The sequence below is a fragment of the Gnatocerus cornutus genome, chromosome 2 (genome assembly GCF_029298725.1).
Source record: "Gnatocerus cornutus isolate USDA-ARS CGAHR chromosome 2, icGnaCorn1.1, whole genome shotgun sequence".
Lineage (NCBI taxonomy): Eukaryota > Metazoa > Arthropoda > Insecta > Coleoptera > Tenebrionidae > Gnatocerus > Gnatocerus cornutus.
The window spans coordinates 20600061-20624276 of record NC_142234.1 but is presented as its reverse complement, the minus strand read 5'-3'; the positions used below and the strand labels follow the sequence as shown (position 1 = coordinate 20624276).

At 35.5% G+C, this 24216-nt stretch overlaps 5 protein-coding genes and 1 long non-coding RNA gene across 6 annotated transcripts in view; 1 reads left to right on the top strand and 5 right to left on the bottom strand.

Moving 5' to 3' along the window:
- Positions 1 to 4503, bottom strand: part of LOC148179946 (uncharacterized) — a 31913-nt gene extending 27410 nt beyond the window's left edge. The window contains exon 1 of the mRNA XM_088050725.1: positions 4166 to 4503. Coding sequence (XP_087906851.1) covers positions 4166 to 4425 — 260 coding nt within the window. The 5' untranslated portion in view covers positions 4426 to 4503. The remainder of the gene's footprint in view (positions 1 to 4165) is intronic.
- On the bottom strand, positions 4418 to 7301 carry LOC148179945 (uncharacterized). Its single transcript, XR_015771776.1, has 2 exons — positions 7065 to 7301; positions 4418 to 4506 (listed from the first exon to the last, which is right to left on the bottom strand). It is a non-coding gene; the product is annotated as an uncharacterized LOC148179945 (long non-coding RNA).
- Positions 7302 to 9137: 1836 nt separating this feature from the next.
- Ube4A (Ubiquitination factor E4A) lies at positions 9138 to 12831 on the bottom strand. The gene is made up of 11 exons (XM_088029919.1): positions 12161 to 12831; positions 11831 to 12111; positions 11449 to 11784; positions 11208 to 11402; positions 10996 to 11102; positions 10751 to 10948; positions 10411 to 10702; positions 10216 to 10361; positions 10015 to 10164; positions 9359 to 9970; positions 9138 to 9310 (listed from the first exon to the last, which is right to left on the bottom strand). The coding sequence occupies exons 1-11, from the start codon at positions 12696 to 12698 to the stop codon at positions 9187 to 9189; spliced, it is 2979 nt and encodes a 992-aa protein (XP_087886045.1). The 5' UTR covers positions 12699 to 12831; the 3' UTR covers positions 9138 to 9186.
- A 3994-nt stretch (positions 12832 to 16825) lies between these two features.
- LOC148179943 (queuosine-tRNA galactosyltransferase-like) lies at positions 16826 to 18594 on the bottom strand. The gene is made up of 8 exons (XM_088029460.1): positions 18484 to 18594; positions 18217 to 18439; positions 18099 to 18163; positions 17983 to 18051; positions 17771 to 17934; positions 17572 to 17724; positions 17243 to 17522; positions 16826 to 17064 (listed from the first exon to the last, which is right to left on the bottom strand). Exons 1-8 carry the CDS (start codon positions 18499 to 18501, stop codon positions 16984 to 16986), a joined length of 1053 nt encoding a protein of 350 aa, XP_087885586.1. The 5' UTR covers positions 18502 to 18594; the 3' UTR covers positions 16826 to 16983.
- A 1489-nt stretch (positions 18595 to 20083) lies between these two features.
- LOC148179942 (uncharacterized) lies at positions 20084 to 21735 on the top strand. Its single transcript, XM_088030645.1, has 3 exons — positions 20084 to 20216; positions 20325 to 20529; positions 20580 to 21735. Exons 1-3 carry the CDS (start codon positions 20179 to 20181, stop codon positions 21591 to 21593), a joined length of 1257 nt encoding a protein of 418 aa, XP_087886771.1. The 5' UTR covers positions 20084 to 20178; the 3' UTR covers positions 21594 to 21735.
- On the bottom strand, positions 21690 to 23312 carry LOC148179941 (ubiquitin-conjugating enzyme E2 J1-like). The gene is made up of 5 exons (XM_088030646.1): positions 22858 to 23312; positions 22600 to 22805; positions 22237 to 22548; positions 22018 to 22190; positions 21690 to 21969 (listed from the first exon to the last, which is right to left on the bottom strand). Exons 1-5 carry the CDS (start codon positions 22892 to 22894, stop codon positions 21885 to 21887), a joined length of 813 nt encoding a protein of 270 aa, XP_087886772.1. The 5' UTR covers positions 22895 to 23312; the 3' UTR covers positions 21690 to 21884.
- Positions 23313 to 24216: the final 904 nt, after the last annotated feature.

The window sequence follows — 24216 nt, the reverse complement described above, 5'->3', positions numbered from 1 at the left end:
CCTGTCACCTTTCACGCCTCGTCAAAAATATCATGTTTACGTATTTCTGGAAGCCTCAAAACCAAGTTTTATCGTTAAAACTATTCTGGCAAGTAGAAGCAACTACAGTAACGTTCAAAATTCTTGCAACCTAGAGATTTTTATTAAAATTTGTATCTTTGTTAATTTTTAAGTTTTGGTAATGAAATTTGCGGAAGTTACTATTCCTAAAGTGTTCATTAACTGTGCCAAAGTTCAAAATTTTAGAACAAGAAATAGAGAATTTAGAAATTTTATTTTGGGAAGGACCAAATATTTTAAACTTTCGTTTATTAAAATTTGTATCTTCGTTAGTTTTTAAGTTATGACAATGAAATTTGTGGAGGTTACTATTTCTAAAGTGCTCATTAACTATGCCAAAGTTCAAAATTTTAGATGAAGAAATAGAGATTTTAGAAAATTTTATTTTGGAACTAACCAAAAATTTTAAACTTTTTTTATTAAAATTCGTATCTTATTGAATTTTAGGTGTGTAGTTATGACCATATTCAAACTTTATTATTTATCACAGTTTTATAAAGAGGTGCAAAACTTTTGAACGTGAGCATATTTATAACTATTACATTCACTAAAAAAGTAAAAACTGGCCGATCCCCTTGATCTATTTCCAATGTTGTACAAACTTTTTTTAATTCTCGTGTGGGCTGTAGTGTTTGAGTTGCGATTGACACTACAAATAAACCTCCTAATGCACCTATTTCAGGTTTAAATCCGACCTTCAGTTCATGCTGGTTCATATGTCAAGTGGATACAATCAAATTTATTAATGGAAAGGCAATAAATCGCCTTCAGTCCTGTTTAACCAAGGACACACTTGCTTTTCATTTTTTGTCACAGAGACAACAAAGTGGCGTCTTCATATGAATTACAAGAATAGCTTGTAGTGACCCAGTGAATACCCAGAATAATACGCGTTCATGCCATGAATACAGCTAATGTCTTGGAGTGAGAATATAGAACATGTTTGCACGTCAACTCCAAATTAAAAACCAAGACAAAAACCTGCTGCGAGCAACAACTGGTCATATTTTACGTTGCGTAAGTGTGACTCATGGCGTATGGAAGTCGCATCATGGTCATTATATCCGAATTTGGTTACTCAATTTTATACGGGACACTATTTCCTTCCACATTAGGAGTGCATTCACTCTTCTTCCTGTTTGTAAAAGAATGGGCTTATTGACTCTAAAGACGCGAGTTTGGTGCGAATTCGAAAACTCTATAATTAGAAATTACACTGCCTCCACTGTCGTAATTTAATAACAACTGTAATGAAAAAAATTAAATGATACCATCAATTAATCACTTACCAGTAATCAGTAATTACAATTATCAGATAAGAGCAAATGCATCGAATTCGCTTTTGAAGTAAATGGGTTATTACAGAAAGCATTCACCATTTTATCTCAATGAGACGATGATGGTGGTAACATTCCCAAGAGAACGTTCCCTTGAAAGCACTCGAATTACAGTTATTTATAGTCAAAAACTGATCATTACTTGTAATTGGTTTTGGATCACACCTCGAGTTCAAGCGCTTTTAGCAACACCTTTGGATTCTAATGAAAACCATTAGTTTGTTAATTACACAGCGATTTTCATACATAGTAACCTCTTCAACGACCCCTGAACTGCGACCACCTCATCATCTTTAAAATAAGATTGCAATTTACAAACCAAATAATTTATTTCGAATGTTGAATGTCACGGCAAGTTTTCACATGCAAAAATATGTAAATACTTGCGACTACTTTCATTGAATAATACTATTGTTACGCGCTATTTTTACTCACTTTGGTAACCCAATTCTGACTTCCTTTAATCTGAGCTGTAAAAAAGTCTGCATTCTTTGAAAGTGTTATGTAAGCTTCTACGAAATTACAGGATTGATTTACATGCACTGTTTTGCTCTTAGAGGGAATAATTAATCGTGATCAATAATGGGACAGGGACACATACATCACTTTAATATAGACAAGCTGTTGTAAAATTTAAGCGGTAATGTGTCAAGAATTGGTCGTCGTTAATCACTCTCATTAACAAATGGTAAAACGAAGAATTATAAGCTCTTGGTTGTGTAGGTTGTGATAAAGTGGAATTCTGTTTTCTTCTATTTAGTGCTGGGTTTAGTGGGTTTCTAGAGATTGGAGAATTTTTTCCTCTGTAAAAACTCCAATTATTAGTTCTAGAACTACGAAATTTAGATTAGTTACTTTTTATAACTTGTTTTTAAACTGTGCTAAAATACAGAATTTTTGAGCGAAGAAGACAAATTTTAGAATTTTTTAGTTTGAGGGGAGTTAAAAATTTGCAATATTTTCTATTAAAATCTGTTATTTACGTACTTTTAGCCCTAGAGCAATGAAATTTCGAGAAATTAATTATGATAACTTGTTCTAAAATTGTTCTAAACTACAGAATTTTTAAGCAATGAAAACAATTTTTAGAATTTTTAGTGTGAGGGGAGTCAAAAATTTGCAATATTTTTCATTAAAATTTGTAATTTTCGTACTTTTAGCTCTAGAAACATGAAATTACAAGAACTTACTTTTTATAACTTGTTTTCAAACTCTGCCAAACTATAGAATTTTTGAGCAAAGAAAACAAATTTTAGCATTTTTTAGTTTGAGGGAGTCAAAAATTTGCAATATTTTTCTATAAAATCTGTTATTTTCGTACTTTTACCTCTAGAACTTTGAAATTTCAAGGAATTACTTCTAATAACTTGTTTTACAACTGTGCTAAACTACAGAATTTTTAAACAAAGAAAACAAATTTTAGAATTTTTTAATTTAATGGCGAGTCAAACATTTGCAACATTTTTCATTAAAATCTGTAATTTTCGTACTTTTAGCCCTAGAGCTATGAAATTTTGAGAAATTACTTTTAGTAACTTGTTTTTAAACTGTGCCAAACTACAGAATTTTTGAGCAAAATAAACAAATTTTAGAATTTTTTAGTTCGAGTTCGCGTCAAAAATTTGCAATATTTTTCATTAAAATCTGTAATTTTCGTACTTTTAATAAGTGGTAACAAATTGAAAAATGTAACAGTTTTTGTTCGATATTCCACATGAATTCCTGGAGTTTCAAAAATCACCAATCACAGAGCCGTATTTCAAATTTGGCACCAATAAAATTCTCAAGCCTTTAGACACTTTTCATCAATCAGTTTAGAATTATTCTAAGGCCGTTTCAACATCACGTTTATTAGATTAAGGAGACTTTCCGCAGCTTTGAAACGGATAAAGTCGGACCCCCGTTTATAGATCGAATTAGGCCCAAACACACCAATTCAAAGGACTGAGAGAAAAAAAACAGGGTGAAGGTACTGAACCCTTCTACCCTCTCCAATGAATCGAAACCTGTAACTAATCTTCTTTGAAATAACTCGAGTGAAGATTCCCAACAAGAAACGAACATAAAAATCATTTTCAATGCAAATAATGATCTGTTAGAACAAAGCCAACCACTCCCACTCGACAATCAAATTTTTTTAGCATCTGCAACAAGGATTGGTACACAATAATAATTACTGTTGTCTCCGACTTCCGTTTTTCGCCGTGTAAGCCGTTCGGTGACTGCAATCGCCATAAGAAAATTGTACGGTATAATTTTTCTTGCTTGAATACCTATGCAAAATGCTTTATTTCTTGAGTTCCGTTTCAAATTATGTCATTCATGGAACCTGATTTTGTTACGGTACAATAAATTGTCTATCAACAATAAGTATTTAGTCGTATCGATTTTTTATTTTTACTTGTCTTCACCTTCAAGAAGTTCAAGGTTTGAGGGGAACGTCACGAGTAAAAAGGTGATGTGAACGCATAAAGTGCGTGTACACAATTATTATTAAAAATTAGGTTTAATTTGTGGTCACGGTGGTACTAATTTGTGATTCATTTTTCCATGGAGGAATTAAGTGTTAAAAGTTATGCAGTAAAGCGGTGCAGCATCACCGCAAATGTTCTGTTACAAAACCTTTGTTGGTGTCATCAAAAATGTTAACAGAGTGAAACGCCGTTACTTTAACGAATTACCATTGCACAATGCTAAATCAACATTAATTGTTTTGTTGCGATGGTCGTTTTTAAAGGAAATGAAGATTTTTTAACAATTTTTATTACCTTTTTAGTGTTTGGTGTTTTCCCCCGTTGATTATTAACTTAGGCTTTCCTTTATCACTGGTACTCGTAGGCGTCATTGAACTGTAACTTGCAGTTGCAGTTGTGACATCGCTAATAAAACTGCTAACACTCGTTTCTTTACTGATAGGGCTGGAGGCCCTACCGTTTGTCAAGACTTCCGAGTTCAAAGGTAATTGCATATGTCCTTTATTTGGACCTGGTGGCGGCTTTTCGTCCACTGGGATCATATACGACAACATTCTGTCGCATTAACTCGTTAACATTTTAGCACTGTTACACTTAGCACTCGACGCACTAAAATAGCACCTGAAGAAGGTGATCTGAAACAGAAAGAAATCGTGATTTTTAAAGGGCAAAAGTGCACGGAACTCTCTAAAAATACCCTCAAATCTCAGGAATGCGACAAATTTCAAATTTACCAGCGACCGACTTTAATGCCCCACAAATCTGTTCAACTAGATAGTGGTGTCCAAAATTAGTACCACGAGTATTTCGGTTTACGAACATAATTCAGGGCTACTCAAGTTCCCGAAACTGGAGCTATAGCACAGGTCGACAATTTTTTTTTTGGGTTTCTGTTCTAATGCATAGATTCTGATGCTAGACATCGAAAAACACTAAAATATCCAATCTTAGCTTCAAAAGTTTGCTTTTGTATGTTTTACATCGATAAATAAGTTTTGAAAACTTTCATTGATTTTACAAGCAGAAAGTAGCAAATTCCATATTACAGTGGTGAGTGTTTCTTAAAAATTCGAAAAATTGCTCTGGTTTTTACAAAGCAAACTTTGATCAAAAATAGTTATTTGTGTACCAAGGCCAAAAAATGTTTCTTTTTTGGCTGAGCCTTTTTTTTAATAACCGAGGCCAGAAAGAACCACTTTTTGGCCGTGATACAAACAAGATTTTTTAGGCGACATCATTAAATTTACAAGTTAATTAATTTTTATTTATGTTTTATTGATTTAATCATTTATCACAACTGAATAATTGTAAATATTTATGAATCCTTCAGAAAAGTTCGTATTTTCTTTATTTACATTTGCAGTTTCGGCATGTATAGCTTCACAATTTCTATGAATTGGGTTTGATGTGCTTTTTGATGTTGTTGCTGCAGCACTGCAATGTTCATTTTCAATAATTCAACACGTCTTTGTTGCACTTTACAGCAGTTTGTCGATTTGATTTTACCCATATAATTATAAAATTGGGGGTAATATCATCGGTATCTAGATGTAATATGCAAAACTGTGGATAGATGACGCCACCATAGATCGGCCAAAAATGTTTGCGGCCAGAAAAGACTTACTTTTAGGCCGCTTTTGAGGCCTAAAAATTCCATTTTCAGTTTAAGTCCCATAAAAAAATTATTTTTCCCTTTGTTGGTAACGTAGAAGACACCAAAATTTGACATTCAGAAGCCAGACCCAAAAATCGTGTCGACCGGTGTAATTTACAGAAGAAAGTAATAAAATTTTCGACAAACTGAAAGTGGTGTTATGTATCTGCTGGATCTTTTCGGGTCAGTGAAGGTCCCACATGATTACATCAGGACAGAAATGTGATTTTGTTGGCAATATTAGGCGGTTATTGATGTTTGTTAACTACAGTTTATAATAAAAGAGATAAAAATGAAATGTGGACGCAATAAATCTAAAAATAATCGAGGAATATTGGCCCTCTTTCCCCTGGTTTATGAGTTTATGGCATCGCTCAAAGAAGTTAGTAAAAATCACTAAAATACTTTGTTTAAAAGACAGTAAAAATGTCGTGGCGCCAGTATCGAACACAAAATTAAATTTATTGTTGTTACGATGTTCGTTCTTTCTTGACAATGGCAAAATGGTGTATGTAAGAAGTATAATAGAACGGATAAACATAAGATAAATATTAGGTCTGCATTGCCTTCACCTGTTATTAACAAGTCCCGTGCTAATTAAATTTCACGAGGGTCCACACTAAATTGAACACTGCTTTCCAGCAGGTAAAGAACTCCACACTCAGCAAACCCGAAATAAACATGCTTGGCATGTTTTCGTTATCAAAAATTTCCACACATCCACTTGTGGTAAACTTATCGACCAAACTGCAATTGAAATCACCTACACGTGAATTAATTAATCTCTTCCCGGAAACCACAAAACAATCGTGAAATAATTTCGCTAAAACTCGCAATTAAAAGTTCATCTTTCGCAACCGCAGACTCGTTCTTCGTTTGGTCCAACTATTATTCATTCAAATCCGCACCCTTCAGTCTACACCCACTGCACCCCAAGTAGAATATCAATAGTTTCGTTACAGTTAACCGGGGAGTGTAATTGTTACTGATGCGGATGTAGTTCAACTTTACGCATCCATAAGCAAAGAAAGAGGTTCGAGTACGTGTTACCACAATAATTTATGAATCAAAGTCGCGGTAATTAAAAGGAAGGGTCACCGGTATATCTACCCTCTGTTGGTGGTGGAATGTTTACAAACATTTTCGCCGCTCACCTCTTGCATAAAAGATGAGATCGATAAGTTGCGAAAATTTCGGAAGACACGGCGAGAAAAGCTTGCAGCTCCAAAGGTGTGAATATAAACACCACAAAGTAAACTAATTAAGAGCATCAACAATAACAAGAAGCCGTTAGTATCGACATCCAGTTAAAATCAATTAAGCAGTCCTGCACTAACAAGATTCCCTGCATTCAGGGAAGTATTTTATTGATCATATTTAAGCGCCGGTTCAAAAGCCGGGAAGCGCTCCTGGCGATGATGGGAAAGTGTCGCGTAAAAACATTTAAGGACAAGGTCTGGTTACATAAACAAAGTAACGTGGCTTGAACGATTGCAATGGGTAAAGTAACGTGGAAATGTGGTGCGAAAACGCAATTACCTGCGAGCGCAGCAGGATTAGTTGATCGGTTCTTCAGCACTGACACCACACCTGCACTGCACCACCTTATTTTAGATGGAGAGATGCAATGTCGAGAGCGCGATTTTGAGCTGGAGGAGCCGGTGCCGAGTTGTTTATCCGCGACGTGCTCACGGCGCAGCTCGCGATTTGTACAACAGCGGACCATGTAAACTCTACTGCTTTACTTCCTCATACCACCGAGGACTGCGGCTGCGCGCTTTGAGGGGTACAGCCAAATCGGCTTTGGATTCTTCGGGTTTTATTTCGCGAATTGCTCACCCCTCTTCATTTTGATTGAAATGAGCGGCGGGGCGAAATTATGAGGGAAAATAATACAAGGGAGTTGAATAAATTAAAGTGCGCTCATTTTTATCCGTCACGTGTGTTTAATTATACAAATGTTTGCCACAATGTTGGATGTTGTTGCTAGTTAAAACAAAAATATTTGCACTAATTGTTTACTTTAGCTGGAATATTCAATGCTGCTTCCACTACGTGACTTGCAAAAAAATTAACACATTTCGGTTTTACGATTTTTATTCAAGACATCTATTGATAAAATATTCTCGACAATCAGTTCGTTATGGCGATTTTTATGCGTCTAAATTTTGTAAACATGAAGATAATATTTATTTTTGGCAATGCACTAATGCGAGTAAACATGGTAGTATTGAACTGACCCACACAAACAGGAAAGATCATTGAGAAAATAAACTACGTGGGTTTAGTTATTTTTTTATTTAAAGTTAGAATTTTGATGAATTAACTTCGGGAATTTCAAGATGGTAAGGTTGGTATCATTGTCTCCCCAGGATTTGACTTTTGTCAATTTTGACATTAAATTTAGTGAATATCAAGATTACGCATTACGTTTAGTGCCAATCGCCTTTTGTACCCGAAAACTCAATTTACACAACACCACTATTCCAACATTTGCAACAAGAACGAATTACACGATGAAAATTTTAAAGTTTGTGACTTTGAGAGCACATTTGCAACTTACACTCGGAAATTCAAACAAAAGTGGTGTAATACAGTCGCGGCCCAATTATTTTGGGCATCATTTTATTGGCATTTTGAAAATTCGAGTCTAGTTTGTGCTTTACTGTCAATTTGACGTGCAAATTTCAATCAATTTTGCCAAAAGTGACGGTAATAATAAAGTAGGTTCGTAAAGGGTGATTTACACTTTATGACAATGAAATGACTTGATGTCCAAAACAATATGGTCGCGACTGTAATTGTTCAAAATAGTCACTCATCGATTCATAGAGATAAGAAATTAGCGCCATAGTTGCGTAATTCTTTTTTGGTCTGATTTGTAATCGTTCGGATCGTTTTTTTGCGCTTTCCTTTGAGTATTTACGCAACTTTTAATTTATTTATTTAGTTAATTGCCGTCTTTTGTCCAGGCAAGATGTTCTGATATTTGTGCAACGGCACTAATTTGTGGTGAAGTTTATTGTCAAGTAAGTTATTCTATAAGATCTCTAGTGTAGTTTTATACAACTTTATATAGACCATCTAATACAATTCAAGCAATTTTTAAAATTCAATAGATACAGTGACGTTCAAAATAAGTCTCGGACCACATTTTTCCAAAATTTGAGCAGTGTAAAGCAGGTTTTGAAAGTAGGCACAATGATAATTATTGTAGGCTTAACAATGACATTAATAAAACAAAAGAAAAAATGACATTGATGCATGTTTACAGTTGTAGACTACTTATAAAGTAGTTTACTTATTTACTTTTACTTCTAAATGCACCTGCAATCTTCAAAATCATTACATTGTGGGCACAGATTGCCCCTTGTAGGTTAATAATTATTCAGGTAGTTATGACAACGTTCTATTAGTAGTTCAATAGTTAAATTTTTGGCCTGGATAACAAAAATATTACATCTAAAAATGTAAAAAAAGTTCGTTCTACTTTTGAACATTCAACAAAGCTTGAGTTTGTTAAACCTGAGCAAAATCTCTCAAAGCTCAAACTCGCATGTTACTAGGTTAAGTCAGCATCATTGCCTTTAGGTTTAAAAAATAATCAAAAGCTCCCCTTTGTTAGTAATCTTTATTACATAAAAACGTTATCAACAAAACACTATTTACTTTTCCGCTCTTCTAACCACTTCCTAATTTCCTCCGCCAACTCCTCGTTAGGTATAACTTGGTCCATCGACAACGGCGCTCGATTAAACGGGTCAGTTTGATCACTCAACAGATGCCTAAAACCCCAAAATCAACAACCTCCACCTAACTCAACAAACCCAAACCTCGCAATAGTAGTCCTGTCAACAGTTTGTTTAGAACTCGGCAAAACCACAGGATCCGTCATCAACGTGGACATAATCGGATCAAGAAAATGCTCGGGCGCCTCCGCCAGAGCTTCCTCGCTCGCTTGTTGCTCCACTGCCTTTTTCGCCACGCGTTGCGCGACTTCTTTCAAATCCGTTATCAGCGCGCCTCCTCCAATTCGCACAAGAACACTTTCAGCGAGTGTGAAGAGTTCCGGACTGTACGAACGCCCGTCTTGTGAAATCGCCAAACAAAAAGCGTCGCTTTCTTTGAGATTGACGTAGATTTTGCAGATGTTTCTGACGGTGGTCGCGGGGTCGAAATTGTACTCTTTCTGATCCTTTACTTTGAAGTTCTTTTTTTTAGGTCCGACCAGATTGTACAGGAAGTAGTTGAGCATTCCAGCGACTCTATCAACCATCGTTGAGTGAGTGAACACAATGGTAATTTCAGATGTTAGTTTTTCCAGGGTCTTTATGGTGTCTCGACCCAGAATGTTATCGAATTTGGCGATCATTCCGATCTGGTGCATGTAGCTCTGGTTTTGACTGCGTTCTTGAGCTGGCAGCGCGTCCCATTCACCGTTTTGTCTAAAATTAATTGTGAGACGCGCGAAATTGTACAATAAACGAACCTGGCTGTCTGCATTTCTTTCAATTTCGCCATGTTAGCTAGCGCTTCGTCGAGGAGGTACACCGCGTCGTTCATCAGGAGGTTGATGAACCGCAAAAACAGTGGAGGAGTCACCGCTTCCATGTTCTGCTCCGCTTCTTGCGCCAACTTCCTGCAAAAAAACAATAAACAAAACTTGAATAAACGAACTGTTTGTTTTTACTTGAAGTAACTTTGATATTCGTTCTTGGTCCACAAATAGTCCATCACTCTATACATGGGTCTGCGGTAGTTGAATTTTTGCTCGAACTCCACGCTTTGCCCGGTCATCTCAATCCCCACGAAGACTTTCAGTAAACTCTTGACAATCTTTAACAGAAGAATGAAAGGAATTGGGGTGAAGCCGCCGTGGCTTTACCTCGGCTCTGTGCTCGTGTTCGGTGAACAACATCTCTCTTTGATACCCTCCAAAGGCGTTGAAACCAGGAGGCTCGTCGTCGTGATGGGGCAAAAGCGACTCCAGGGCTTCGGCCAGCCGCGCCCGAAGATGCGGGTTTTTCATGCGGTCGGATGACCCCATGTAGATTAAAATGAAAGACAAGATGGGCTTGAGTTTGGCAAAACCTTGCTCTTCGAAGATTTTCGGGTTGAAACGTCTTAAAAAGACGAGGTAACAGACGATATTCTCTATTATAAACTCAGGGACGCTTCTGAAAATTCAACGACTATAACTGAGGGGTGTTATTTCACCAACTTACTTCAGAGTGTTTGCGACCGCAGCTGGGAGGGGAAAGTTGATGGGAGTTTCGTCCAAAGGGGCAAAAGTTACATGTTCTCCTCCTTCGAAATTTGTGTTTATTGCGACTTGACACAACCAGTAAGTGGATGCGGATGTGAAATCAAATAACAGATTTAAGAGTACCGGGTCTGACAACTGTGCTTTTAGACACAAATATCTGCAATGTTAAGCATAAGAGGGTTTCTATTGGAAAGGCTTAAGTACTTTGTTAGTTGTTGGGTCATTCCTCGCTTTAGAGCGTTAACCAAATGACTGTTTCCCATTGCTTGAGCTAGGGCGTCTGAATAAGCTCTCTCCATTCGTCCCACTTCCTAGATAAACAGGTTTTTGTGTTAGAATTTTGTTATTGCAGCGGATTTTAATTCTATTTCTAATTCAAGTTAGAAGAGTAAAAACGGATCAGAACTGGTACTTACGTGGTTCAGGTGCACCAACTTGTCCACCGTGACTTGGTACCCCAAAAAAACTGCCTTATGAGTAAAATAAAAACATTCAGTAACAAAATTGTAGTTTTCTGCAATCAACAACCTCGTTTCGTCCTCATTTGGAATTAAACAAGTCTCATTATTCATCCCCAGCAAGTGAATCCCTTTCTCTGAGCACTGCTCATCCTGAAATACCAACCTCAGATGAGAAAAAAACACAGTTTAAACTCACAGGAACTGTACAATATGTGGGATCCACTTTCAAAATCGTCTTGTCTCTAAAATTACTACAAAAAGGACGACACAGTCTCAACATAATATTCCCGAAATTGATCATAAAACCATCAGAGACATTCGTGTAATTCGCTGGGTTGAGTTCAGGGGGCGATTGGGCGCTCCACAACTTCCCCCTGTCAAAATTGGCTTTTAAACACAGTCCTAACCACTCTAGTGTCTTGTTTTTTATCGCTGGACTACATTTTAACAAGTTTCTAACAAAAACGTGGATGTGTTGCGTTAAATTGTCGATGCTTGACCACAAACGGCCCTCAGCTGCTTCAATACTGGCCTAAAATCGAAAATTAGTGGTGAAACTGTAGTAAAAAAGAACCTACTTGGTCTGTGGGGTCAAGGAAATGTTCATAACCAGCGTTTGGGGTTTTTGGTAAAATGGAAATATTTAAAATCGCTCCAAGTGGAGTGTTTGCGTAATCTGATCCTATACTAAATTTCTCTGGTTTTACATCTAGAAAAATACTCCCTAGATACTCTTCAGAGGTAAAAACGTTCAAAACGTTGAAAATGTCGTAATCAAAGTTGATGATATCTGATTTTATGATTGTTGACGTCAGGAATAACAGGATTTGTGACAACTTATCCTTAAGGAATGCTTCTCCTGAAATACAGGGGGAAAATCCTTTATTTATTAATTTATGGATACAAACCTCCTCCTTCTTCATCTATAACGCCTTTACAAACATCCTGGAAAAACGACGTGCTGTGATCGTAATTCTCTTTGAGGATTTCGATCATTTGTTGGTCAAATTGTTGTCCCTCATAGATATCTGACTCAATAAAAGCTGTCACTGCACTTTGTACAATCAAACTTTTTACTTTGGCTGTTTCCTCTGGTTTTAAGTGTCTGTCTTCACTCAAATTCTTGTAGCAATTGCACAAGTAAGTTATCACTTTGCTTTCATAAGAATGCGTGTTCTTCCAGTTCTTCAACAAACTCATTATAACTAGATTCTTACTACATATAAAGAGGCGATCAAACAGAGCATGCTGCAGGACCGTTAAATCTAAATCGTTCCTATGAAAAGTTTTCGAGACTTCTTCAAGGTAGAGTAATTGCTTCTTTTCGCCATTTGGGTCTAAAGTAAATGCGAATATATCCTCCAGGACCTGATTGATAGATTTGTTTTTAATAACTGGGGTGTTATCAGCCTCAATTAAGGCTGCAAAAGGATTAAAGTCTGACATTTTGTTTCTCGGTGGTAAACTGTTGGATTTTATTTGAATGGAAAATTCATAGTGACGAGGAAATTTTACACTCAACAATTAGGTTGACAAGTATTTGACAACTTTGACAGAACACAGCTGAGCGACTCGGAGGAAACGGAAAGTGCGTGAAGGATTTTTGGAGCGAAATTTGAAATAGTCTCTGAATCCGCTTGAAATGGGTTTTAAAATACACACAAAAGTTGTAGTAATAAATGATTTATTTTTGGGGTTTTGAGGACTTTTTCTAACGTAAAATGAGCCGAGAAAAACGATGGCACAAACCGTATCTCAATACCTGCAATAGTTTCCGGGATATTTAGTTTTAAAAATTAGGAAAATGAAAATCAACTATTCGAAAATTTTATCGGGTATAACTTAGTTATTTGTTGTCGGATCTGGATTTCAGTCCCAGATTTGGAATCGGCGGAAAATTCTGCGTACACTGATGTAACATATAATAACTCAAGTTTACTCTAAAAAATAAGCGAGATATCGATATCAGAAATTTGGCATAGTTTTAGTCATGAATTTTCGCGAAAAACTGCAACTTTCGAGTTTTGGAAAATCTAAGAACCATTTCTTATGTAAAAAATCGCGAGAAAAGCGATGGCGCAAACCGCATCTCAATATCTCTAATAGTTTCCGAGATATTGAGCACTGATTGTTTCGAACCTTCAAAAATTTGGACCTCTAGCGACAACCCAAAAATTCAAACGACCATAACTCAGTTATTTGTTGACGAAAATTAAAAACTCTTGCGGCTTTAAATTAAGCGTGGCATTCTGCGTAAAATGAGCCAAGATTTGTTGAATTTGCCTAATGATTAAACGAGGCATTGGCCAAAAACTGTTTTAAAGAGGTCATTTTGGGGTGATTTTTAATCACTGTTTTTAAAGTGAAAACAACGTTTAATACCTTTGTGTTTACATCAATCGAAAGGGGAGCTCGAGATATATCTACTGGCCAAATTTGAGATCGATCGGACAAATAGTTTCCGAGTTATGGCCAAAAATAAAAAAATTGAAAAATTTTCATCGTTTGAGTTGGAATTTTTTTTCGCGAAAAATCGACTATTGAATTTTGGACTTTTGATCACTTTTTTTAACGTAAAATGAGCCGAGAAAAAGAATGGCGCAAACCGCATTTCAATATCTCTAATAGTTTCCGAGATATTTAACTTTGAAAATTGGGAAAAATGAGAAAAAATGAAAATCAACTATCCGAAATCTTGATCGGATATAACTCCGTTATTTGTTGTCGGATCTGAATTTAAATCCCAGATTTGGAATCTGCGTAAAATTCTGCGTTCACTGATGTATAATAACTTAAGTTTATTCTAAAAAATAAGCGAGATATCGATATGAGAAATTTGTTATAGTTTTAATCATGAATTTTCGCGAAAATTTGCAAGTTTCGACTGCTGGAAAATCTAAAAACGATTTCTTATGTAAAAAATCGCGAGAAAAACGATGCCGCAAACCGCATTCCAATATCTGTAATAGTTTCCCAGATATCGAGCATGAATTGTTTCGAACCTTCGAAAATTTGACCCTCTGGCGACAACCCAAAATTTCAAACGGCCATAACTCGGTTATTTATTGACAAATTTTAAAAAATTATCATATTTTTAGATTCAGCGTGAAATTCTGCGTAAAATGAGACCCAAATTTGTTGAGTTTGCTTAATAAATAAATGAGGTATTGGAAAAAAACTGTTTTGAAAACATCATTTTAGGGTGATTTTCAATCAATGTTTTCAAAATAAAAATGACGTTTAATAGCATTGAATTATACATCAGTCGAAAGAGGAGATCAAAATCTATCTACTGGCCAAATTTGAGATCTATAGGACAAATAGTTTGCGAGTTATGGCCAAAAATAAAAAAAAATGAAAAATTTTCATCGTTTGAGTCGCAATTTTTTTTCGCGAAAAATCGACTATCGAATTTTGGGCTTTTAAGCACTTTTTCTAACGTAAAATGAGCCGAGAAAAACGATGGCGCAAACCGCATCTCAATATCTCTAATAGTTTCCGAGATATTTAACTTTGAAAATTGGGAAAAATGAGAAAAAATGAAAATCAACTATCCGAAATCTTGATCGGATATAACTCCGTTATTTGTTGTCGGATCTGAATTTAAATCCCAGATTTGGAATCTGCGTAAAATTCTGCGTTCACTGATGTATAATAACTTAAGTTTATTCTAAAAAATAAGCGAGATATCGATATGAGAAATTTGTTATAGTTTTAATCATGAATTTTCGCGAAAATTTGCAAGTTTCGACTACTGGAAAATCTAAAAACGATTTCTTATGTAAAAAATCGCGAGAAAAACGATGCCGCAAACCGCATTCCAATATCTGTAATAGTTTCCGAGATATCGAGCATGAATTGTTTCGAACCTTCGAAAATTTGACCCTCTGGCGACAACCCAAAATTTCAAACGGCCATAACTCGGTTATTTATTGACAAATTTTAAAAAATTATCATATTTTTAGATTCAGCGTGAAATTCTGCGTAAAATGAGACCCAAATTTGTTGAGTTTGCTTAATAAATAAATGAGGTATTGGAAAAAAACTGTTTTGAAAACATCATTTTAGGGTGATTTTCAATCAATGTTTTCAAAATAAAAATGACGTTTAATAGCATTGAATTATACATCAGTCGAAAGAGGAGATCAAAATCTATCTACTGGCCAAATTTGAGATCTATAGGACAAATAGTTTGCGAGTTATGGCCAAAAATAAAAAAAAATGAAAAATTTTCATCGTTTGAGTCGCAATTTTTTTTCGCGAAAAATCGACTATCGAATTTTGGGATTTTAAGCACTTTTTCTAACGTAAAATGAGCCGAGAAAAACGATGGCGCAAACCGCATCTCAATATCTCTAATAGTTTCCGAGATATTTAACTTTGAAAATTGGGAAAAATGAGAAAAAATGAAAATCAACTATCCGAAACTTTGATCGGCCATAACTCAGTTATTTGTTGTCGGATCTGAATTTAAATCCCAGATTTGGAATCTGCGTAAAATTCTGCGTTCACTGATGTATAATAACTCAAGTTTACTCTAAAAAATAAGCGAGAAATCGATATGAGAAATTTGTTATAGTTTTAATCATGAATTTTTGCGAAAATTCGCAAATTTCGACTATTGGAAAATCTAAAAACGATTTCTTATGTAAAAAATCGCGAGAAAAACGATGCCGCAAACCGCATTCTAATATCTGTAATAGTTTCCGAGATATCGAGCATGAATTGTTTCGAACCTTCGAAAATTTGACCCTCTGGCGACAACCCAAAATTTCAAACGGCCATAACTCGGTTATTTATTGACAAATTTTAAAAAATTATCATATTTTTAGATTCAGCGTGAAATTCTGCGTAAAATGAGACCCAAATTTGTTGAGTTTGCTTAATAAATAAATGAGGTATTGGAAAAAAACTGTTTTGAAAACATCATTTTAGGGTGATTTTCAATCAATGTTTTCAAAATAAAAATGACGTTTAATAGCATTGAATTATACATCAGTCGAAAGAGGAGCTCAAAATCTATCTACTGGCCAAATTTGAGATCCATAGGACAAATAGTTTGCGAGTTATGGCCAAAAATTTAAAAAATTGAAAAATTTTCATCGTTTGAGTCGCAATTTTTTTTCGCGAAAAATCGACTATCGAATTTTGGGCTTTTAAGCACTTTTTCTAACGTAAAATGAGCCGAGAAAAACGATGGCGCAAACCGCATCTCAATATCTCTAATAGTTTCCGAGATATTTAACTTTGAAAATTGGGAAAAATGAGAAAAAATGAAAATCAACTATCCGAAACTTTGATCGGCCATAACTCAGTTATTTGTTGTCGGATCTAAATTTAAATCCCAAATTTGGAATCTGCGTAATATTCTGCGTTCACTGATGTATAATAGCTTACGTTTACTCTAAAAAATAAGCGAGATATCGATATCAGAAATTTGGCATAGTTTTAGTCATGAATTTTTGCGAAAATTCGCAAATTTCGACTGTAGAAAAATCAAAGAACTATTTCTTATGTAAAAAATCCCGAAAAAAAGATGGCGCAAATAGTTTCCTAATGTTTCTAACATCGAAGTTGTAGTAATAAATAATTTATTGTAAAAGTCTCAAACAACACAGTAGTCTCAATTTTGTTGAAAAACAATTAAGTTTTTATCCTGGAACAACTTTTTCTTATTTCTTGTATCTAAATTTAATAATAAAAGCGTAGGTAAAGTTAACAAGTTAACTAGTCAGCTAAATAGAACGTAGTCCACATTCTCCACCAGATTTAGCGACGCCAAATTTTTCTCAAATTCCCCATTGGTAAGATTCTACAATGAAAATTTTGTAATTAAAGTCAAGTAGCGATTCTCGAATTCACATGAAATTATCTCAGAAAAAAATTGCTATAAATCACTGGGAATGTAACAATTGTCTTTCATAACATTTTTTTCATTGATTTCTACCGTTTTTTTTAAATATTATGCTTTGCGTAATCATTTCACTTACAATCTTCACGCAAATAACAAACGGAGGGCTCGCATCTTTAAAATGAACGATTTTAATCGACTGACTGCAAGTCCTCGACGCGGGATCGAAATGCGCGTACGTTTTCCCAATTTTCTTCGTATCAACATCACACATTGCCTCAACTTTCTTCTGATTTTCTTCAGACAACGAGTTGTACAATTTCCGACCTTGTTTCCCGGCGTTCCATATCGTAAACTTTTGCCACGTGTTCAAAAACACTTCTTCCAGTCGTTGCAGTCTGATTTTCCATATCGTCTCCCTGGAAAATAGTGTTGAAAGAAAAATGAGGGAAAAACAGCGAAACGAACTCTTTCACTGAAAACGTGGCTGCGTTCAAATGGTACGAATAAATCAATAGGGATTGGTCAACCCGAAATAATTTTCCTCCCAAGTCCAAGTGTTTGTAGAAGAAAATTAGGTCTTCTGGAGTTCCTTTTCCGTCTTCGGAAAAACCACCGATGCTGTAAAAACGTGGTTAGACTCAATTGGATTGGGTTTTCCGCGTACTTTTGAAAAACTGAGCGGTGGCAGAACCACGTGGGCATTATAATAGTCGGACCATGGGACGTGTAAACTTGAATATGGAGTTTTTCGCGTGGGAGAAAATTGGCCCATTCTGTATATCGGTTTGTTGAGTTTTGGGGTACTCGTTGAAACTGACTGCCTAAAATCTTGAAAGAATTTTTTAGTAATTCGTTACGAATTGCGATATTTATTACTGTGTCTTGTGGCAACACTACAGCTTTCTTGTACTGCTCGGAAATTCTATTGGGAAGCATAATATCGTCCTAAAAAACAACTTTTTTCTGTGCTTTTTACCAGACTGGGGACTTACCACGTCCTGAAAACACAAATATGAGCCCTTGCTGATACTAACAGCTCTGTTTTTCGCATATCCAACTAGAATGGTAACTCTTATTCAACCACTCCTTCAATTCTTTTCTTTTACTTACCACCATTTGGTCTTCCACTTTCATTGGTAAAAACTGTTAGTGCTACATTTCTACTTGCAAACTGAGCAGCCCAATTTAGCAACACCTGTGCGGTATCATCGTGCGATGCATCATTGCAAACACAGACTTCAATCTGAATTTCAGGTAACAGTTCTTGCTGCAGAATTGCATTGAAGCATTGGTTGATCCAACCTGATCCATTGTAAATAGGGACGATAATGCTCTAAAAGGAATGTTAGCAGGTGTTGGTGAATTATTAATGCTTACTATCAAGGTGGAGCTCATTCTTCATCGCTAATTTTGTTTTGATTTCCTCTGTTTTGTTGTTCTTATTTTTCCTCTGTGTTTACACGCTGTGACAGTACAACACGTGACTGCTTCTGCGGGTGCAGCTAAAGATGCGCTCACACGTCGGACGCCCGTTTCTTACGCTAAATTCCACTTAAACGGGCTCCAGTACCACAAAATTCGACTAATTACACTAGTTAACAAGCTTTTATATTCCACGATGACAATCTAGATTTAATCTAGATTGAATCTAGAAGAGGTTTTTAAGCAGAATTCAAAACTGAAAACAAAAAAATTATCACGTCTGGTTTTTTACTTATACAGAGTGTGATTGACTACAAGCTTATATCTTGTATATATTATAGATTTAGTGACTTTTCTGTCATTCAATCTCTCACTGTACGAACTATACATATTCGTAGGTTATTTTTCTTGCAAAGAATTTACCAATTTACACAGCAGATTTTGAAACTCTAAAATTTCTGGAATTATCGAGCCTAGCAAAAAAAATTGAAATTCTTGGTCAATTCGCAAATAAAAATTTCTAAAATCTGTCTTTTTAGTTTTAGAATTTTGAAACTTTCTACAGTTCATAAGCAAAGTAAAAGTTTTAATCCTAATAAATTTCATTGCCACAGCTCTAAAATTACTCAACTTACAGAGTTTAGTAAAAATTAAGCCATTTTTGGTTTGTTTGTACTAATGATAATTTCTAAAATCTGTCTTTTTGATTCTAAAATTTTGTCAGTGTCTCCGGTCCATAAACAAAGCCAAAGGATAATTTTTCCCATATTTCATTGTTTCAGTTCTAAAATTACTGAAATTATCGTAGCAGAACCAGATTTTTAGAAATTTTTATTTTCAGGACTACAAAAAGTTTCAAAATTCTATGAAAAGAATTTGTATCTTTGGTTCTGTTGGGGCTACTGCGATGAAATTTGAGGAGGTTACTACTCTTACTTCAATCATTATTTGCACTAAATTTCAAAATTCTGGAGCAACAGACCCAGACTTTAAAATTTTTTATTTTTAATACTACTGCAAAAAATTTCAAAATTTTATAAAAAATCTTCTATCTTTGGTTTTGTTGGCGCCACTGCGATTTTATTTTTGAAGAATTTTAAAAACCGCCAAAAAATTAACGAATTTCGACCACATTTTAGAATTCGTGTAGCCCTTTGGTAATTTTTGTCCGAATAATCCGGAAGTCTTCAGATTAACACGAAACTGACCCCGCGACATAATTTTTATTTCCTGAATCCATTTATTTTATCATTTTTTTGATGTCTATAAGATTTTACAAGAAAATCCAAATCGAAAATTTTAAGAAAATCTCACTCATTGTTAAGCTAGGACATACGTCACACGGCCCAACTGCTTGTATTACTGGTTGCATATACGATAATGCAAATTTTTTTCATTAAAAACACGCGAAAATATTTAAAAATTGATAAAAAATTAACGAAGCGCCAAATCCGAAAATCTTTAAGAGATTCGTGTTTTTGAAGTCTCCAAATTGTTGGAAAAGTCATTTTCTAACGGAGAGATTTAGTTCTCTTGCGTTCGCGCGGTTGGTACCAGCATGACATTCTTTTGTTTACAAATGGCAGTGGAAGTGTCAGAATTAGAACAGTTTAAATGAATTCAAAATAAAAATGATTTTGTCGGATAGATATGGGCAACATATGCTGCTGTAGAAAACGGAGTAAAAAGTAAGTTTCTCTAGCTTGTAAAACCCCGAAAATCGATCAAATCCGATCCTGAAAAAAGTCGGCCGATATCAGACATAACTGTATCAATAACAAACATTTCTTTCTCAGGAAAATCGTGTTGTTGTTGGTGGGATTAGATAACGCTGGAAAAACTGTGGCAGCAAAAGGATTAGCTGGCGAACCAACAGATTCTGTTGTTCCAACAGTTGGATTTTCTGTCGTGAATCTCAGTTATTTGAATTATATTGTTAAAGTGTTTGACTTGGGCGGAGGCCCTAATATACGAGGGATTTGGCACAAATATTTTGTCGACGTATGCAGAGTAAGCAAATAATTATTCCGTGTTAAAATATTTACTTTCAGGCTCATGGTGTAATTTTTGTTGTTGATTCAAGTGATATTAGCCGCTTAGATGAAGCGAAATCCGTCCTTCAAGATCTTTTGTCTCACGAGAAAATCTCTCGGAAGCCCGTGCTAGTTTTAGCCAACAAACAAGACAACGAAAATGCTTTAGATGAAGTAGATATAATAGAGCGACTAGAATTAGAATCTATAGTAAACGGAAACGAATGCCCCACGCTAGTTGAAAGCTGTTCAGCTACAGAGACATCAGGAAACTTGAAAATTGACCCGGGAATTAAAAAAGGCTACGAGTGGCTTTTAAACTACATCGCCAGGAATTTCGAGATTATAAACAAACGTGTGGAGGAGGATGTTGTGTACCAAGTAAACTTAGAAAATCGCTTGCGGTTAGAAAAAATCGAGAAAATCCGAGCTCAGAAGGAAGCAGAACAAAAAATGAAACAAGAAGACGAGGACGCGATCGAGTCCTACTCGAACTACGAACGAAAAATGAACGGCAAATTACAAGAACAAAACGTGGAGAATCTCCACAATAGCGACACCGACGGCAGCAGCGAGAATTCTTCGGATTCGTTCCCTCCAGTCTACCATATCAAAGAAGATATCCAACTGGAGCGACCAAAATCTGCTGTGCAAATAGTACGGCAGCAATTAGAGTTGAATACTGTTAATAAGAAATCATTCATTTCGCGAGCTTCTAATAAAACAGCTCCTTTGCATCTTTATGGAGTTCACGCACCGCGCTCAGCTTCTGGCGAAAGGAAGATTTATAATATTGAAAGAAGACATTTAAAGTCGGCGGGAGATGTTCCGTTCAGAATTACAGAACTGCCTAATGTGCCTATGCCCACCGGCGATGAATTGCACAGCGAAATTTTGAGTTTAATGCATTTTGATAACAATAGAATGCAGTCTGAAGATGTTCACAAAGACAACAAAAACGGCGTGCCTTGGTTTCATAAAACCAAAAATGGTGATATCAATGGAATAAGTGTTGTTAACATAGATATTTAGAGTTTTTATCTCACTGTTCTAGTCCTAAGCTTTCAGTCTATTTTTATATGCACTAAGCACTGATTTACACGTAAGAGGAAATAAAAGATGTACTAATCCAGACTACAGGATTTAATTTATATGACAAATAAACGTATTTTTATTCTTTGCCTTGTTTTTAGGGGACGCTCATTTATTGCAAAACCTTTTAATCTCTAAAGCACAGTATATTGATAACTACTAACATTTTTGGTATTAATAGCTCATCTATCGGTAATATAAAAAATTTATACACAAACGCAAATTTTACAATCACTCCAGATAGAAAAATCTTCGTATTATAAGGAGAACTATCACAAAAACGATGCCCCATATAACTACATTAAATATTTGGTCTCTGAAACAAACGGGTATTATTAAAAAACAACGAAAATTTAACTCTTACATAGTTCTTTGATTTAGAGTGTCGACAGAACCGTTCGCAAGAGACGCGCTACTAGTTTCTTTATTTTCGCCACTTGGAACTCTTTGCCTAACATTATTTTCCTCTGAAGGTGGGCCTACATTTTCACCGTCCTTGTTAGCGCATCGATCTCTTCTGGTTGGGTCTTCCTCCGCCTTAAATTTCAGTAAATTATCTTAAAATTTGTGTCAAATTTCTTGCCTTTAAAGCGATGTGCTGGATCAGCGACTCCTCCTCCTGCGTCAGATTCAGAGTATTTTTCGATTGAGAAGACAAATTATCGGCGATTCTCCCGCAAGTCTCGCACTCCCAATTCTTCGACTTCTTTGCCAAGACCTGTCTTTCCTCTGGAGTATAATCTAGAGATCCTATAGTGCCCGCTGCTGGAGTCGGCATAAACGCAATTAAAGCTAAAAGAGCTGTTCTGATGGACCAAGACGGCTGCCAACTCTCTGGGTGATGGCCTGATATTGACAAACATATTTTTTTATTGACTTCAAAGCGACCATTGGGCTGTAAAATGCGAATTAAATTTGGGGGTGAAACTCATTTTTGGCTACTGACAGTCAATAAAATAATATTTGGTGGCTGCATTGGATACTGGGAAGGTAAAAGAATACGTCCATGGTAAAACCCGCCCTCGAATTCCGTATTGGGGGGCCCTCGCACAGTGAAATGCCATTCAAACAAATTGTCTTCTAAGGGATGAGCGAAATATTCCTCCGTTGGCTCCGCCAACTCGCGGGCTTCTCGCATAAGCCGCTTCACCCCTAAAGACACTGAAATGAATCCCATTTTGGGGAGAAAAAACGGAAAACATACCTGGGCTTTTTAGGTTATACTTATTTTCCAATGACATTTTATCGGATACTGTTGATAAACTCACAAATGCACGATTTTGTAGTTTTCACACGCGAAATTACAACGTATTTAATGATACAGAAGACAATGATAGCACTGAAATGTTTGTTAAATTGTCGAAATTGGTTGTACCTGTCATAATTCTTGACTAATTAACGTCAAAAATCAGCTGATGGGCAAACGCAGAGTGTTTACGCCACGTTAAAAATTCATGAGGATGTGGCGTGTAAACATTGGCTCAGTTTGAAGTAATTTTAAAACCTACGTAACGAACGAAAGATTTTATCGGGTTTGGAGTGTTTATAATGCGAAATTTTGTTGATAAAAATTTGGAGCGATTGTGGAAAAAGGAATATTTTCGTAAAGGGTGTTTTACAGGGTCGGACGTAGCGTTACGTAACGTTACTGAAACTGGAACAACAAACAGAAAAATAAATAGCGTAGAACTATTGATAACGTTATCTAATTGTTACATTCTTATCTACAATATTTAAAATGTTTTTTAAATAATTATACCAAATTAAAGACCGTTTTTGAGTTATGCATTCTCGCCTTTAAAAATGCAAACAATATTCAGTTTAGATAGCAAATGCCCACTTTGACAATTATTTCTTTATTTAAGGGAGATTAAACTTTAGAAATTTTAAGCTGATGTGGTTGGCATTATTGTCCCCCAAAATTTGACTTGATGAATTAGGCGAATTACACGATAAAAAATTTAAAATTTGTGACCTTTGGTGACATTAAACCAACTGTAAAGTCCGTTTTTTTATTAAAAAATCACCAACACTGCACTCTCCCACCACTTTACAACCGGCAACATCGTCGATAGTGACTTTTTGGTGATAAAATCAAATAGGTTAACTTCCTAATTGACAATTTGATTACACAAAATGGCCTTTCAGGCTGTGCCGAGTCTTTTCACTATTAAATCATTTGATTTGCAATCTAACAAGCTGTAAAAGAAACAAGTTAACGGAAACACTGCCTAATTTCAGAAATGTCAAAAATTTTGACAACTATTTTTTTTACCAAAAATCTCCCTAAGCAACGTTGCCGGTTGTAATGGAGGGGAAGATTGCGGTGTTGGTGGTTTAAAAAAAAAAAAACGGACTTTATAAACATTTCTCCCCTGTCGCCATCTTTAAAGATTTAAGAGCCACCCGGCGCATCCACCATAAATTTAACACCGAGAAAATGGTACAATTTGTAAGAAAACTAATTTATTAAACTCCTATCTAAAAAAAAATAGAGAAAATATTAGTCAGTTTAGGTTGCAAATGTCCATTTTGACAGTTATTTTTTGATTTAAAGTTGGAA